Consider the following 19,502-nt stretch of genomic DNA (forward strand, 5'->3'; position numbering starts at 1 on the left):
TTTGAATAATTATCGTAATTGAATTGTTACATGCAATTATAATATTCATGTGACTATAAATGTGCCTATATGTTATATTATATAAATAAACATATTTTTTTTTCTAATACCCGAGTAAAAAAAATTAAAAAAAATACACATTTGTATAATATTTTATTCATCACCTATAGCTATTACAATATTGATATATACATTAAATTTATTATACCTGTAGCAAATTGTATGGAAAGGAAAACCATAAATTATTTAAACAATTTTGTTTACAATGTTTTATATACAATTCAATAAATATTATCCATCAATAATCAGTGATTCAAAAACTTAACTTATTAGACGTGACCCATTTTCACCAACAGACCATTTAACAGCCTACACCTATGTCTTAGTAATACCTATTGGTCATTATAGGAAAGGGGAGATTAGATCAACGAATATTGTATCATATAATATACGTATTTATAGTAAAAGACCAGTAGTAGTAGGCATGTAGTAGGATTAAAATTTAATAATCTGGTTACACGTGCCAACCTAACACATTCACACGTACGCTGAACACTTTTCGTTAACCATTATCAAAATAGAAGCGACGGACAAAAATCAACTAAAATAAATGTCATAGCTTAACTGTATAAATGATACTTTTTGAAATTATATGTATGTATGTGTAAATAAAAACAATTTTTAAAACATTAATTTTCTAAATAATAATTTATAAAAAAAATCGATAATTTTTATCAAATTGTTGCTGTATTTATTCCGAAAAACTTTAAACACTATACTATAGGTATAGTATTTGTGTCTTAAGATTTGTTGAGAAACTTTTCTCTCTAATGAGTTGAAATATTTTGATTTTGATTTATTTTTAACCTAACGATTTAGTGGTATATTTTAACAATCGACACAAGCATTTCGATAAAAAAAGAAAAAAAACATTTTAGTTTTGGCGAAACAAACGAGATAAAATTACGTATAATTACAGCATGGCAATTAAAACATTATGACTCGTACACAGCTTGATGACTACGGCATAATAGTGAGGGAGGAATAATATTATGGTAATAGTGATGCTTACGCATTATATAGTGAGTGCGGGTGATGTCAGCGACCGGGAATTTTTCGGATGCGCGCCGCTGCCGTTTCCGGGCTGCAACACATCTTCTCGCTGCAGTGTCCTGCAACGGCACTCGCAACTAATTTCAATTAGACTATACGGCACGCAAGCACTGCCGAAATTTAATCCTCGTGCATGAATATAGCGTTCTAAACATTCGAATTTCATACGTTTCTAGCCCATGGGGGTGTAAATTCGACAACTTTTTTTTATTGTCATTCAGCTATATATCTCATGAACCGGGAAACCCAAAACACATCGATATAATAAGTTAATAACTGATTTAGACTTAGTTGATATATCTTGTACATAGTATCTATATCACATATGTACTATTATTTACGATTGTATTACGAACTGTATAACTGTATAGGACTGTATATAATTTAATAAAATATGTTATTATTGTTTGTGATCGAGAATCGTTATAATAATAATATTAATAATGGCAGATGGTAGTAGTGGGAGGGTATCTTAAGTTTAAGTGTGACGGTGTTAGCTGAGTATTGGTAGCGGAGCAGGGGGTAAAGTCAACGTCCTGGTGGCGACGGCGGCGATGTGCGACCATTGGAAACCGCATCGGCAACGGCAGCAGTATACAATGTCCTTGACCCGACAACAGACGGTCCGATGTCCTTTTGGACGTGCAAGTCTCTTTCTTAAACACACATATATATATTTGCGATCTACTTGTACAAACTAGAGTCTTTATGTGTGTGTGTGTGTAGAATGATTGAACAATAACTGTCATATATTTCTTTTTCTTAAAACGCATATACATATATTTTTCGTACACTGATACACACTCGTACAATGCAAAGTACTTGAGTATATACTTATACACTCTAATTCGAAATTTGACAGTCGTCGAACCTAACGCATTTTTTTGTAAATGCAAATAAATATATTTATACATGTGTGTGATGTGTTTACAACTTTTCATTACAGTGACGTACAATATTCATAGAGAAATAATAAATAATTGCCTTTTTTTCTATTAAAAATACTCACTGACACTTCACGCAGGCTAATCCTGCCTTGTCCACGTGCGAGAAACTATAATCGTTACCAATTATTATAATTATTATATTATATTGTACGATATATATAATGAATATTCAAATTATTATTATTAAATTTGGCTCGTTAGGTTTTTGCTGTTGCCGTTTCCCGTTATCGCCATGTCATGTGTATTAAACGCAATTATTATATCTGCTAAATTAAAAACCGTAATGGTATATTTAACATTTATTATCTTATTATTATCGTTCAACTAATGTAATATTTCGTATTCAAGGAATAACGTTGAAATAATTTAATATAGAATTATTTTATGATTGTATAAATATTATAGTACTGTAATATAAAAACGTACCGGACAGGCCGTGACTATGTGCAAGATTATTTAATAACTTAATTTTTTTTACATTCAATTTAATGATATAGTTCTATAATATAGATATTTTTGTATTTCTCGTGTATGAATTATACATCTTACTACACTTAAAATCAAAATCAATACCTTTTGTATGGCGGTGTTCGATATGGAACTAAAATAATTATCAGACATACACAGTGCAACTTATTACGCCCATGTAATAATAAAACTATGTAATTACATAAAAATCTGCCCTCTAGTCTCGATTGTATATATACACTAGATATGCCACGTATACCTATAATGATAATATCAAGCTATTTAAGGTGTCTAATCTGATTTCAACGAAGGATTATGTAGCACAACAAAGCATCCGGATTGGGTACCCCTTCGTACTATAATATACCGGCCTAGAGACGGTCTTCTAGACTTCTAATACCTGTCAAGAAATAGAAATCATTCATTTTATAGAATTTCTATTGTGACATTAACCTCTTTATGTGGGTAATTCTCGCGTTTTTGTATACTATCATAATATTACACAACGTTTATATATGTGGTAAAAACAGTTAATATTAAATTAAAAATGTACGAGTGTTTCTACATTATATTAAGCGTTTATATTTACGATTTGATGATGAAATAGTCATTGTGTTTGGTTAACGCTTGTTGCTGCTTGATGTAAATTTAAAATGTAATTTGCTGTAGGTTCTACAGGTCTTACGTATTTGTATTTACTATAAATCATGTATTCAATATACATGACTAATTACAAACAAAATTCTTAATCATCGATACAAATAACTTAACGAATTTGAAAGCATATTATTTTATTTATTCTCAATGTTTTAATACATCGGTATATTGCTTAAATAAAATTTTTTTTTTTTTTAAATCATTAATTGAATTATTAATTTCCCATAATCGCTCTAGAAGATTTGATAAAATAGTTCGACTTTGAATGTGGCTTCCATGTCTTAATATATAGGATCGCACGTTGAATTCTCCTCCTCATTCCACTAATTTCACGATGTTTAAGATCTACAAATTTACTCTATGGTGTTATATTTTTATCCACTAATATGCTATGATCGTGTGCGTTTAAGTCTCCGGACTTCAACAACTACTTGTAACTGGCGTCCCTGTGCAACATGTGCCCCGCCTTATTTCCTGTCGGGCTATCAGTACTATTGCGCGAAAGAGTGGGCGGTAGCGATTAAAATTATAATAACAACAACTAAAGATACAAAATGTACTACTATACTACGACGACAGTGTGTTTGCACAATCGGACGGAATGATTGGCGTCAGCGGTCGCATAAAACGATAGAATTATTGTACCTATTACTATTTATCGCCTGTGTTGCGAGTAAAGCAAAAAATAAAAAAATAAAATAAATAGAACACAAATAATTTTTTTGCGTCCAGGACAAGGACAATGCCAATAATGTTGTATATAGTACAGGAGTATTATTAACAGTAGTGCGCGTAAAATATCACGTGACTGTCGTCATCGGACGACTCAATTTGCCGGACGAAACGCGGTCAACAGCCGTGTGTATAAATAATATATTATGATAATAATAATAAATCGTTTTCTTTCCCTCTCGGCCAGACTTAAACGCTGAATGACCTCATCGCCTAGTTGCGTATGCAGGACGCGCTCTAACATATACCGTTTTGTCGTCGCGTGTATTCCTGTTTGCCACAAGACGGTGGAAAGGGAGGGTCACTGCAAAAGCAATGACAATAACATGAATATATATAGTATGCGCGTCCGGGAAGGTCGTTTTTTAACGATTACTGTCACGAACTCGCGGTCTGTAAGCCAGCATATACAGGTATTACCATAGACGATACAGCCGCTATATGATATATACGAGTAGGATATCCGAAAACAGACCGCGCAAAAACAAAAGTCTTCCTAGACAATAAAAATTATTTGCAATAACTTTAACTATACAATGACTGGATTAGGTTGTCTGTAAATATAAATCATCGTACTCCTGCCATTGAATTTTAAGTAAGATAAAATGTTACATTAAGTTATAAAATATAAACAAAAAGCCCATCCACGTCTTAAACCTAGTTTGCCTTTGGTGTACACGTAGGTATATGACCGAGGATTTGATGTCGACCGCTCTGATTTTTTGTGGTCGACCCGCGGATAGGTATAGTAATTTTCGATCACTCAAACCATCTTTTGCTTGTAGTTTCTATTGAGTTAGTAAAATATTATAATACCTACCACGATCGCAGCCATACATCAAGTCGTTCTCTATCCGTTATCGTCGAGACATTCTCGTCTAGAAAGTATAAACGAAGCGATAAAAACCATATGGACAAGACCTAATTATGTGCCGCACAGGCAGACGTACACGTTGTAACTTGTCCGTCAAAGTTTTCGATTGTAGTTAACCCGGTTATATTATTATTATAGTAGACAGGGGCGATGTAATGTCGATCGAAACGATCAAGTCGTCGTCTGAAGTTAGTCCAGTGATTGGTTTAGATACGCTGTGTATTATAATATATCGTGCATAAACGTGTACACAATAGTATTAACACGTCAAATCCGTTTTTTTCTCCGTTAATATTATGTCTTCATTTCTGTATAATTGATTGTGATAGATATATGTGCAGAGAAATGCGTAAAACCAATCATGATTTTATATTGTTAAAAATAAAAATAAATCATGAATCGTACAGATTACGTAAACCATACATATGCACATATGCATAATGATCATGCCTGTTACATTCTTATAAATAGTATGTGCTTAAAAATTACTTTTCATATATTATACGGTTGAATGTTGTTCTTATACGCCCAATGGTCGTCGTAATTAACTGCGTCGTTTTTTTCTCGTTGTGTCCCGGGTGAAATGGTTGTTTTAGTCAATATATTCCAATCGAAATATTATAATTTATTATAATAATATATTTTTAAATCAAACATTTTTTAACCGGGTGGTGTTGTTAAAAAAACATGTCGTGTTCATAATCGCGTCGAAATTACTTTTTTTTTCACTACTATACACACAAAGCCTGTGTTTGTGAATACAGTATTGGTGAACGTATAAATAATTTCGACTTAGCAAATAAAATAACGTATAATTTTGTGAGATAGGAATACACTCTACACATAATATATTATACTTTATACTTCACCTAAACTCTGTGTAAAATGCTATAAATGATAATAATCACACATTTGTGTACTGTTATCAACGAAACGTTATGAATCAGTGAAAGTGTAGATATACAGTTGAAAATCCGGTGACAATGTAACGTTGCACAATAAACCGTTTTCTATATAATATACGTACACGTATATAATATTATGTATGTTCTATAGAAGTTTGGCGGGTACGTGTTATTATTATTATTCGGTCATCATAAATATGTTTTGTGCGGCCGATCTTCACCGTGGCGCTCGAGAAACAACTATTATATTGCAAGTGTACATCTTCTATACATCTATGTATATAATATATAATGCGTGAGTGCGTATGCAACCAGGTATTTTCGTTAGCGATTGTTTTCATCACATATCTTTTATAATAACATATATGGTTTTAAAAAATACGCTTTTGATTTGTGAGTGTTTATTGTACGTACGTGTGTATTGTAATTATTATATTATTTTCTAGGCAATGATAGTTGTTTGAACAACTGTGATGCCTATGTATATATATATATCGTATACACCCGCCTTCGATTTTACTATTATACGTTTCTGCCTAATAACATACGCGCGTTAACACATATTATTTTATTGTCTTGTAATAGGAGGCGATATCAATCTGTGATACGGTCGGTTCGGTTCGCCGAGGTGTTTATAACATAATTATGCATATATTATATTATGCTTGCGGGTCAAATAGAAAGTTGAAACCAATATATACAAGTTAACTTTCGATGAAAACCAAAAGTATTTTATCTACACGTACGCGGTCCAGCTATTGTTATGTGTAGAGTATTTTTAATATACAGTGGATCCTCGGTAAGTCCAAATTTAAGGGAAATGCAATTTTTTCAACTTATCGAGGTTTTCAACTTACTAAGGTTTTCGAGTTTATTAAGGTTTCAGAAAAGAAAATTCGACTTAAAGAATTTTTTAAGTTTATTATCGTATTTTATTTTTGTCACAATTTTTCAAAAAAATAATTTAAGATATTACATTGAGTTAGATTTTTGCTAATAATGTTTTAAATTATATTTTCTACTATATTTAAATCAGGATATAGGTTTATCGTTCACATGATTAGAATGTTCAGTAAATGTTCTAAGCAATGTGAGAGTAGCTTTTGCTTGTTTTACTGAAACCTGAGGTACTAACTCATATGATTCTTCGTGTCATTTTTTTTTAAATTTTCAAATCAACCGTTACTGGCTTTTAATTTTTTGTGGCCTTATGATTTTGCGAATTTTTATTTATTTTACTTTTAGAATTGAAACGCTGATACTGATAAATATTACTAGATGATATAATGATACTGCAGTGAATGTAACAGTAAAACCAACAATAATTAATCGTCTTTATTCAAAACGCGGAATGTTCGATACTTATCTATAGTTTTTTTTTTTTCGAGTAATTGAGGTTTTCACAAGGGAACGAAATTTATTTTACTTATTAAGGTTTTTGACTTATCGAAATTCCACAGTATACTCGTTTAATAAAACAATGTAACAACTGCAGACACACCACTCAGCATAGTAAACGGGTATTATTTAAACATGCACACAAAAGTTTCATTAATTTTAATACCCTGTGTATAGGTGCAACGATGTACGCCTATCCTATGTTAATAAATGAGAAGGATTTTTCTAAACCTGAGTCATAAAATACTTGATGTTGTTTAGTTTCTCTAATACGCCTTTTTGCTTGTATTTGCAGTTATCAGCGTCGTTTGCCTATTAAATATATGATATTTAATATAAATAAAATAATGGCAAGCACACCAGTATACGTCTATTTGACGGCGGTGTACTTAACGACAAATTCAACCTTGACATGCGACGAGGTGAAAAATAAATTTGTCGCATCGATCGTTTTACGACTTTCAAGTGCGTTTGTACCAACACCGCGAAGACTATAAATCGCGACGAGATTTCCCATCGTCTCGTCGATCCTATGTGTTTAACATCGCTGGGTCGTTGTCCAATCGTATCTGCAGTGCGAATAAGTGATTCCATATTATTATTATAAAATAAACCCATACATTATATACTTACACCTAATGTATTATACTCGTTTTCCATGTGCCGTGTTTGTGTCTGAGGTAAAATGATAGACTATGACTATACATATATATATATAGAAGACTTCGTTCCGCTGGTAAAACGGGGTTAACGCGTGACGAAACGACGACGAGTAGTTAGTATCTACCTATACTCCGACGTGTGAAAAAGTCCATATTTCAACTTTATATCGCTGACAATAACGTGTATTCGTATATGCCGCCGTACTGTAGGTATGTATATATTATGATGACACGTACCTCCTATACATATTGGCAATAGGAATTTTACTAAGTATCTGTTCGTCAATATACCGTTTCAATGTCGTGCGGAAAAAATAAAAAATCACGATTTGTGATGGCAAAATAATGCTGGACAAGCGATGGCAGTCATCACAGCGTCGTTGTATATACTATTATTATGATGTATTTACTGCGAGGATCTTCTCGGATAATCTTACAACGACCACAGCGTATAGATACTTGTATAGTAATATCTAAGATTTAGATTCTGGGGAAGAGACTGAACGGTCAGTAGCATAAATAATTTCTACGCAGAAGAATTATTTTTTGTTTCAATTAATCAATATCCCAAAATTGTATAACTACAAAAAAGCATAAATACTACGTTAAATTAACATCGATTACTTAATCGTAGGTTAGAATAAAATTTAAATTGATCAAAAATCCCATACATGACTTATTCTACATTTGAGCCAAAATACCTATCTACAATTTCGGCGAAACTCTTCCTCCATTAACCTAATTATAGACCGCTGTGGATTGTGCATTATTGTCTAGTATTATGCCCAATTTTAAAACTATTCTACGTTTCACATGCTGATATATTTTTATTATTACGTTTCGATATAAATTTTTTGCCTGGCAATTTTCCAAAAGCGGCAAGTGTGTGTATGTGTGTTCTCGCGCGCGTATATGTATGCTTGTGTGTGTTTGACGGAAGTGGCCAACTTTTATCATCGTTGTGTGTACTCATATCCTGTTCCTATATATCTTACATTACTTTGTATCATACGCGTATACATATATATGTGTATGTTTATGTGTATATAAGTATAGTAGGATGTTCGTAAAGCGTCCTTGATTGGCGCCATCGGCACGGCAATACGTGTCACAATGCCGCCGCGGTCGTTTTGTCGTACTCGTCGCAAGAAATTTCGCAAATTTCGATTTATTTACTTTTTATTTTATTGTTATTATATGGTCCTGTTGCGCACAAACCACCATCGTCTATTACGAGCGATGTATGTGAGTTTCGAAAGACTTGAGACGTGTAGGATGGCGACAAAACATTAGGTATAAATGATGTACATATAACTGGTAGTATACGCACGTCCGTGGAAATCGGATTGACTCGCGCGTGAGTGGCGTTTCTTTGTAAGTTTTTCCATTTTGAATCATTGCGACGTCGTATCTACAGCAATATATGTGCCTAATTAACGGCGTAAAATAAGGTCTCCGAAGAGATCTATAAATAGGGACGTGTATACTACTTATACGCAATTGGATGACTAAATCACTGGGAAAATTGTCGAATGTTGTACGATTCGTAATATCTATAATAAATATCATAATATTATTGTGTATACGTTTGCGAAGTGTAGGTGGTATAAATAATGCCGAGCGACTGGGCTAGGCGCGTCCGAGGTTTGCAATCGAGACGTCCAATTTAAATTCGCGCGTGTTTTCTCCAGCAATCGTCATTGTTTTAAAAAGGTGTGTGTGCCACATTATTTTATATTATTATATATATAGCCGTGGCCCCTCATTATGCTCCGTGCGAAAACTTCCTGTCGTCGCAACTATATTATATATATATATATCGTCCGAATTGCGTTGTCGCTGTGACTTGTGCAAATCACCCGCTATCATACCTGTATACTATATTACAGTTTATATTATTTCAAAGTTAAGCAATAATAACGAAATCGACGTCCGGTCGCGGGCGCCCGATAATTTTTGGGGCGTGAGCATTCGGTATATATTTTTAAAATAACTATTATACGAATCGAGTATAACAACATTATGTATTATTATAATCAAACTGCTGTAGGTTATCACCTGTGTTCTTCACTGCTGACGAAATACGCAATTACCTAAAACTTTAAGTACCTATATAATATAATTGGTTTGCTCAGCATTTTGTCGATTTAAAGTTTTTGATTAATCGTTTAGAGAGCGATTATTCGTATTATTATCATGTTATCATAATACCTAGTTAATTGCAGTAATATTTTATATATACACCGTAGTCAAGTATTATGTGTATACCTATGTAAAATAATATATTATTTATACTGTATAAACTAACGTTCTTGGTTTTTTTTTTTTTGTACCTCAGGGGTAAATATGCGACGGTCCGGAGGTGTCGAGACAAACAGACCGGCAAACAATATGCAGCCAAGTTTCTGCGGAAACGCCGGCGGAACGCCGACCTACGACCCGAAATTCTACACGAGGTGGCCGTGTTGGAAGCATGCACATACAACAGCCGCATCGTCAACCTGTACAAAGTGTTCGAAACCAGCACGGAAATGATATTGCTACTAGAACTGTAAGTACTCACGCTAATATATAATAATACTACTGACCATTTATTTAATAAACCGTAGTGTAATCTCTCACTCGTTACTAAGATTGGCTTCATTCTAATTTACGGGATTTCAAAAAACAACGTTCTATATTCAAAATTTAAATCTAAAGTAGAGAATTTCTGCATATTAAATATTCTTAATTTTGAATAGGTTTATTTGTATAAATCTTAAAAGATTATATTGGTAAAAAACTAAAATTAAACTTAGGTCTTTTGAACTTAAATTCTTATGTTTGCCACCGTATGTCAATATTTTTATTGATATAAGAAATCGAATTATAGCTAATCTATTAAAAATGTTCGAATATTTCATTTCAGTTTATTATATTATACATACATAATTAGTAGTTGGTACCTATACACGTGTCTGTTGTATTTTTTGATTCAGTCTCGAGCACATCATTTTTCGTACTATTATTGTTGTACTTTTTATGTCGACTTCAGGTCAACGTAATATCATGGTATTATTATTTGTCCTTTACGTTATATTATCACCTCATTTATATATATATATATATATTGATTATTAAATATATGATCATCATTTTCAAATACATATTGCCTGTTCCGCACCGCAGTATTGCTATAAAAATAAAAGTCACAACACTATTCACCATTATAATAATGATACAAAATAATTGTTATTTTAGTTAATATATTTTTTTTAAATTCTTTAGAGAAAACAAACGATACAATACGTACGATTTTTTTTCACAACAAATGCGTTGATCTACTTTTTAACTGCACTTATTGTCTATTTTATGTTGTATATTTTATATGCGCATACCCACAGCATATATTATGTAGATTTTATATTTTTGAAAAATAGGTTTAAAAAGGTTGGTCTACATCTGAAAACTGGGTGTATTTATTATAGTGTAGCTTAGTGTGTGAATAATGGTTAAAATTGTTTAACGAGATTTCTAGTGAAAATATGATATATTAGTCCAATATAGTCTAAACAAAACCACTTATTATAAATTCGTTTTAAAATATGTATGTATATTAATTTAATGTACAATGTTTACAATGAGAACATTTTTATGAAGTAGAGGTTATATTATAAAACCTTCTATTATAGATAACATTATTTTTCAAAAATATCAAGGAACATATTATATTATGAATTTTAAGAAATATTAAGAACGTAATTTACGATTTAACGATTTTGCTTAGGACGAAATACTTGTTTTAGATTTTTTAACTGGTATTATTATTTACCATATACGTGTTATTAACCATTTTTTTTTTGTTTGTTTTTCAGAGCACCTGGTGGTGAGCTACAAATGGTCTTAGACAGGGACGAAGTACCGTCTGAACCAGAGGTAGCTCGGCTCATGCGACAGATACTTGACGGGTTGCACTACTTGCATACCATAAACGTTGCGCATCTAGACATCAAGGTAAAGTCGATGATAAAAAATATAATAATAAGACGACGATAGTATTTTCTTGAAACGTTAAGTACATGCATCCATCATTGCCATTCTTTATATATACATTATAATCTCTTGTAACATAATAGCTAGTAAAATCATTATTATTTAAATATATTGTATATAGGTTTACTGTGTATAGGTTGCTTATGCGTGTTGGCTTGTTTTTTTTTATTTTTATTTCACTATAATAAAATCGTTAAACCACAGGATCCGTTAGACTTAGAGCGGGACGGAACAGTTGTAAAACTCTAGTGCACATCTCTCTTCTTCTCTCCCTACAACTACACCGCCACCGGACGTCTTGTCAGCTGATAAATAATATTCCCCTTCTCTTTTGTTTGTATATATTGTAATATTCTTATTACAATATATATGTGGGACTGGTGATGAATGAGGATGTTGAAATGCGTATTGTATAATTGTATGTGTGTGTGTGTGTATGTATGTGTAAAAATGACATCCATAAACCTCACAGCCAGAGACAATACGGTGTTTTAAATAATATATATTTATAAGTATAAAACTCGATTTTCGACTGAAAATATTACTATTACCGGAAACGGGTAAAACACTGAGCATTATTTGAACACGATGTCGAATTATCTCACGCGCACAAATAACTGCAGCTACATCATAGTATTGAATAAAAACGATACTCAATGCATATATTGATCATTATATAATCTATATATAATATACGTATTAAAAAGAAATACAAAGAATGTGTGTAGAAGTCTTTTAATTCTTATTATATTTTACGCTACTTTACTTTTTATTTTATGTAATTATTATATTAACGGGTGATTCGTATGGGAAACTATTCGTTTCTAATGCTTTTCAAACGAACACAACAAATCAATTAGTATTTCCTGGGAAATTTATATCGAGAGAATACTCATAATTTTAATAGCCATTAATTACAGACGTTTATATTCCCAAGACCATTATGCTCTAATTAACGTGTATCTGACTGACAAAAACTTTTGAACTTCTAAATAATCTTCTATCGGCCGATTAAATAGGTATCAACTTTTATGTTATTTTAATTGTTTAAATACCATACTAATTAATATATTATATACGTAATAGCGTAATAAAATAATGCACTCATTTTTTAGTTATATTTTCTTTCAGTTATTATACGCATAGTATACAGTTTTCCTCCTTTTTTATAGTTTAACGTCCACAGTGCAGCTGGTTAGATCGACGTTTCCGTTGTCAAGTTGCGTTAGTCTCCCGTTATTTATTTTGTTAATATTAACCGCACGCAAAGAGACCTATGCCGTTGTAAATTAATTCCACCCGTATAACATCATTATAACATGAATACATTATCATTATAGTTGCGCATAAAAATAAAAAATCTTTTACTATATCTTCGCAGATAATAGATAATTTTTTCGTGTTTTAACTCAATAAACGTGATGAATGTATTTACGAAATATATATTAATTTTTATTTGATTCAAATAAGACTGATGATTTTTTGGAACGGCCAAAAAAATAAACAGCGTGAACAAATTAGTTTTGATTTATATAGTTACGGAAAAAATTAAATCCCAATTAATTTTATAGTTTATTACAGTCATCTGTTCTTGTATTAAAATGTATATGATGTGTACAAGGACATATTTTGGTGGAAAAAAAAAATCATTTGAAAACCGGAGCGTTGTATTTCTTCCCATTTCTTCCCTATACCTGTATACATATTATAAACCTAAAACACCGGTGAGAACTGTGGCAGGATATGAGCTCGATCCTGCAACGCAGCTATGTTAATATAATAATTTAATGTGCAGGGAACGATTGGTATATTATAGGCATTGTTGTCGGGGTTAGAATATATATATGCGAGACGATGGAAGTACTGCCCATTAATGACGCATCCTGGTTCTCATGTTTTAATATTCACGCTCCGATGGCTTTTTTTGTTCGAGAAAGCAATTAAAACAATAACTCGACCATCGACGACAAGTTTGCGCAGTGTGTCTGGAATTCGGATTGGATAGCTAAAAAACTTCAGTAGTGTCACTTGTATAATACAACAATATAATATTATATAGTCTGGATAACTGCGTCTCCATCCTTACATATAAACTTTCCCAGATGTTGTTAGACCATTTCTAAACGCTGTAAGTGTTCAAGTATAAATCCAGATATCATAGCACGTGGAAATCTTGACGTTTCGGATTTCAACACGCTCAAATCACGACTTGAATAGTTCAAACACATATCGGATAAAGCTTTATAATGTGTATTTTATAAACATGTTCTATATTTGCATTGAAACAGCGTTTATTTTGTTTTTGTGGTGTAAATTCTCCACTTCTTTATAACTTTAAATACTTATGTTAATGTAACTATCAAAATTTTAAAAACTATTCTGCGTCAGTAAATAAATTAGAAAACGTATGCTTTTTTCACGTTAACGGTGAAAAAATTGTATAAATTACAAATTTTTAAAAAACTATATCTTATAGAAACTTTTAACTAAATCTGTATAAAAAAAATTATTATTTTCAAAAACACTTTTTAATATATTAATTTACTGATAAAATAAATTCCCAGTATAGTAGCACTACGATGGTACTACTTTCAGGCTATGTCGGCTATGGACAATAGCTTTATAAAATTGTCTAACAATAGACAATGACAACATTTTGATTATTATCGTTAGTTTTTAATTATTACAAATCAGATCAGCTGTTATATAGTCATAGTTTTTCAATACATTATGTCTGCTATTATTTTTGTCTTGGACGTCTGCTGTTAAATAATAATTATTATAACATAACAGTATATTAAATAGTGTAAAAAATATATGCCGAATTTCGCTTTATTTCTTTTTTAAAAATTATCATCAAAAACAACTCGCCATCACTACAATATAACAATATATCTTACTTTAGTATTCTTATGCAATAAAAAAAACTGACACCTATAACACTCTGCAACTAAATTCGTGATGCCGTAATTATATTGATATTCGCAATTTTTCATCCGCAGAATTATTATCAATGTTGTATTATTATCTTTACGGTATAAGCTCTCATCGTCAATTTTCTCGTTCGGTCGGGTAAGTACACGCGAGTAAAGATGGCGTCGGTAGATGACTGTGTGTCTGTGCATAATGCGTTTCAAAACGCGATGTAGGTACCTAGTTGTGACACTCACGCAAGAAACGAAAATAAAGATACTTTACGCTCATCATGTACTTGTATCGCGCATACAGTAAATTGCTTCAAAAATAAATTGGTAAAAACTCGTTCGATTTGTTTCTCTCGGCGTGTGTTAAGTATTCGACATAATAATACATCGAAAATATATTACGGGAATCAATATAACTACGTCACCGCTAGAATATAATAATAATAAGTTATAACGAAACAACGACCGTCGCTAACGTAGCCCGTAGGAGTAGCATTTTCGACAAGATAAATTGAACGGCGTTCATCTTCGGATGATAACCGTGTCGACAGTTCATTTTTTTTTCTCACACCCGATAAATTTGCCATTTTTTCTCCTAATATACGAATCTATTTTAAACGTAGCGATCATACGCGTAAATTTCGATTGTTTAACAATTCGCATCGTAGAAATCGCATGCACGTGGATTATATAATTTTTAATTTAATCGTCATCGATATTTCACAATGTGGTTTCTGCCATACGATCGCGTATGTCTGCCATTGTACGCACGACGATGATGTTTACAGTAATACTTCTAAATAGTATACAATGTTTGCTGTAAACAATTTAATCATTTATTTAAATATCGTATTTTACGGATTTTGCTGGATATAATTCATAGAAATAACCATCAAACGTCATATATTTTTTTTATGTTTATACAAATATTAAAAGAATGTTGAAAATCTATGCTGCTAAGGCATAATAAACAAATCATAAAATTAAAATAATATATAACAATGATAATATATACACAAAAAAGCTATCCAGTAATAAAACCCAACGTTAAATTTTTTTTTTTTTTGTAATTATTTTTAATTTTTTTGTTTTGCAAATAATTTATAAAATGTTAGTTGACCGTTAATTATTCAATACATCTTGACATATTTTTCTCTTAAAACAGTGAGTGGTCAAATTTGACTGTGTGTAATGGTTTACAAGTATAAATTTTATACAATCATTGGAGCATAAAAATATATGCGGCCCTCCACTCTAGAAATTGGAAAATGTTTAAAATTTTACGTTTATTAGTGATAAAAGTTTAGCTGAGAAGCAGAGTTGAGAAATTGTATTTATCAGCTGTTGTAACCATCCCTTACGTTTATCTGTTTTTTAAGTAGATACGTACCTTACTCAGATCATTTTAGTTATGTATTATTTTTTTTACAAAATTAATGTAATTATTTATGACTTTAAATCGTTATAATTAAATATAAAAATATAATGTAATAATCTTGATTGTAATTATGTGTTGCAGCCACAAAATCTTGTATTGACTGCCGACTTCCCGAACTGTGATGTAAAACTATGTGACTTTGGTATATCCAGGTACCTGAGCGAAGGGGCCGACGTGCGAGAAATACTCGGCACGCCCGACTACGTGGCCCCCGAAGTGTTAAACTACGAACCAATCGACGTGCAAACTGACATGTGGTAAGGAACACAAGTGATGGCATTTATTACTATATTTAGAAGCCACTACGCAAAAATATAAAAACGTTATACTTCATCGATTATCCGCTATAATGTATTGATTTTCATCGCAGGTCCATTGGAGTCCTACTGTACGTACTGTTGACCGGGTGTTCGCCGTTCGGCGGTGACACCAAACAGGAAACGTTCTGCAACATATCACAATGCAAACTCGATTTTCCTGAAGATCTATTTCAGGATATATCTGAGGATGCTATTGATCTCATGAAGAAGCTGATGGTGAAAAACCCCAGGTGAGTTGTCTGAGATACGTTTATAAAATATAAATGTGTTGTGGTCAATATAATTATTAATCGACACGATGATGTGCCTAGAAAGTAAAAAAAAAAAAATAGATAATAACATACGGTGTATACCCTAAGCAATAATATCATCGATTCGAGGAGAAAAAAATATTTTGGTCGTCTCCCGTAGGTATATATATATATATATATATACTTTAATACGCCCATAATATTATTATAGATTAACATTATTAACCCACAAGGATGAACTCTTCCATAACACACACACGGATACGCGTTTACGCGTTCATCGTTTCGATGATATTATACACTCGACCTAATATAATATTTGAAGCATATAGATGCGTAATTATTAGTATTCGGTTAATATATATATATATATATATATATATATATATATAATTTACACTGAGAGGTTATGTAACTATCAATACGTGCAATGTTTTAATCGAAATTTTTTATTTTTTTAAATACAATTTTGAGTAGATACACTTTGTTTTGTATAGATTATATTCTATGTAAAAGCTGTTTTAACCCAATTGCAACATTATTCGAGTAGTTAATTGACCAATTAAAAAAGCATCTAATTGGAATAAAATAATACGTTAAGGAAACAGTGCAGTTATCGATTTGTTTGGACGAGATTTTCTTTCAATACCTAAAATCGACCTGACATGACATACACGAATTATTACTTTTGTTTTTATGTGGAATTGTCAAAATTGGCTTTAGAAATGACATCTTAATTGGTTTTTTTCTAAAAATAAATAAATATTACTACATTCTAATTTTGTTCTTATTTTACATTATTAAATGTAATAATATGTTATAGCATCTCAAAAATCAAACACACATATTATTATATTATTATATTTTATTTTATTTTTCACAAAAGTAAATTAATATTTTAAATAGTTATTACTCGGTTTCTTAAATTAAATCGTAAAAAATTAAATTTGATATCTGTCATAATAATGTGTATATCAATTCTTGTTATATTATTGGAATTATATATAATTAATACACAACACTTGGTTTTAAAAATCGTTAAATGATATCGTGTCGTTTTTCGAACTGCGTCAGCTGTATTTTATTTTTCTTCAAATAATCTGTAGTGTATAACAACGTCGATTTCCTATCGCGTGTATACCGTATATTATCTAAACAAGTCCTCCGTGCACAGTAGGTAAATGTAGCAAAGTTTCGAAACAAACCGTACGGCTAATTTTCGAGCACCCCGACGGATCATAAACCCGTTGAACAATCCAAATCGTGGCATGTAACAACCGCCTAATTTATAATACCGTTATGATTCGCAGGGATCGCCTCACTGCCAAGGACTGCTTGGAACACTGTTGGTTTCATAGAACACAAACGATGACGTCGACGGCGTGCACTACGCCCTCGAGAATATTCAACGGACAGGACAGCGGCGGTAGCAGCAGCAGCAACGCTTCCGATTCGTCCATCTGTGCGGTGGTGACCAACACCCTGTCGGACGTCGTGGACCGCGTCACTGCCGGAACCGCCACCCCCGTGACGACAGCTGTCAAACACCAGCAACACCAACAGAACCACCAGCAACACCAACAAAACCACCAGCAACACCAACAAATACCACACCACCTATACCAACAGCAACAGAAAAAGTTTGCCGCCCTGCAGTCGAAGAGCTGCGACAACTCGCCCGCGCCGCCGGCGATGAGCGCTTCTCGGCGCAAGTCGTTCAAGGACAACATGGAGTCGCTGGTCCGGCGGCTAGACCGCGAACTGGCCGACAGCTGCCAACGGATGGTCGGCGAACCGAGTCCGCCGCCACCGCAGGCCGCGGCCGCCCCGCCGGGCCGGACGCTGAGCCGAGCCCAGCGGCACGCCGCAGACGATGCCGTGGAGGACTGGCGCGTCCAGCAGCCGCGTGGCGGTGCCGTTCACGTTCCGCAGAACGGCGGTGGACGAACCGTCGCGCCGCCGTCGCCGTCGTCGTCGCTCCACCACCGGAATACCACCACCAAGCGCGGGCAAAATCACGTCGTCGACGCGCCAGGGCGGCCAGCAGCGCTGACACTTCGTCCGTGGGCGACTGCAGCAGCACCGACACCGTCGGCAGAGTTCTCCTTGCATCGATTCGACGGCGACCGGTTCCATCATATCGCCAGGGCTCGCTGGACCATCGCTTCGATAGATGGTCGTGTCGTCTCCTCTCTTATATATCCTCCTCCGTCGTGGTGTGGTCGACATCCGCCGACCTGTGCGGCAGACCAGGCTGGTGAAATATCCGCGTCGTGCTTTAACGTCACGGAACGCACCGGCGGCGATCGCAGAAGAGCCAGCCGAAGAGTGCAGCGGCACTTATCGCTGAGCCATGTCGCAGTTCATAACCGTTGCGACGACATCCGGCCGAAACCCCGCCGGCCTCGGGTGTTCGACGACTTCGGGCCGGCGGCGCAGCCGCTTCCGAGACAACGCAGGACCAGTGGTGCGTGGGCCTGGAACTGATGCACCCAGCGAAACGCCCAGCAACGTGGTGTGATACGCAGATCAGGCCAACGGCATGGCCACGCGCCGGTACGGTGACTCAAGTGAAAGTGGTCCGTCGCGGTCACGAAACTGCAGGTGCATGCGCCGGCCCGCCGCCGCGATCGCTGCTGGACGATCGTGTGCCGCTGTCGTGGACCTGTTCTGACGGCCCCGCCACCGCCGCCATCATCAGTCCGCAGCAACGACCTTGTTGCCGTGTGTGTGTGTGTGGCAAGCCCATCGGCGTTGTACTGCCGTGGCCCCGCAATATCA

At 34.0% G+C, this 19,502-nt stretch overlaps 1 protein-coding gene across 1 annotated transcript in view; it reads left to right on the forward strand.

The window, feature by feature from the left end:
* The window catches only part of LOC112597174 (death-associated protein kinase related-like), a 53,385-nt gene extending 34,177 nt beyond the window's left edge, over window positions 1-19,208 (forward strand). The window contains 9 exon segments of the mRNA XM_025343112.1: window positions 10,095-10,307; window positions 11,611-11,749; window positions 16,232-16,407; window positions 16,521-16,700; window positions 18,032-18,575; window positions 18,577-18,673; window positions 18,676-18,705; window positions 18,708-18,969; window positions 18,971-19,208. Of these exon segments, the coding sequence (XP_025198897.1) occupies window positions 10,095-10,307; window positions 11,611-11,749; window positions 16,232-16,407; window positions 16,521-16,700; window positions 18,032-18,575; window positions 18,577-18,673; window positions 18,676-18,705; window positions 18,708-18,969; window positions 18,971-19,208 (1,879 nt within the window).
* Window positions 19,209-19,502: the final 294 nt, after the last annotated feature.

Source organism: Melanaphis sacchari, unplaced genomic scaffold, assembly GCF_002803265.2.
Source record: "Melanaphis sacchari strain LSU unplaced genomic scaffold, SCAv2.0 Contig393_pilon_pilon, whole genome shotgun sequence".
NCBI classification, from domain to species: domain Eukaryota; kingdom Metazoa; phylum Arthropoda; class Insecta; order Hemiptera; family Aphididae; genus Melanaphis; species Melanaphis sacchari.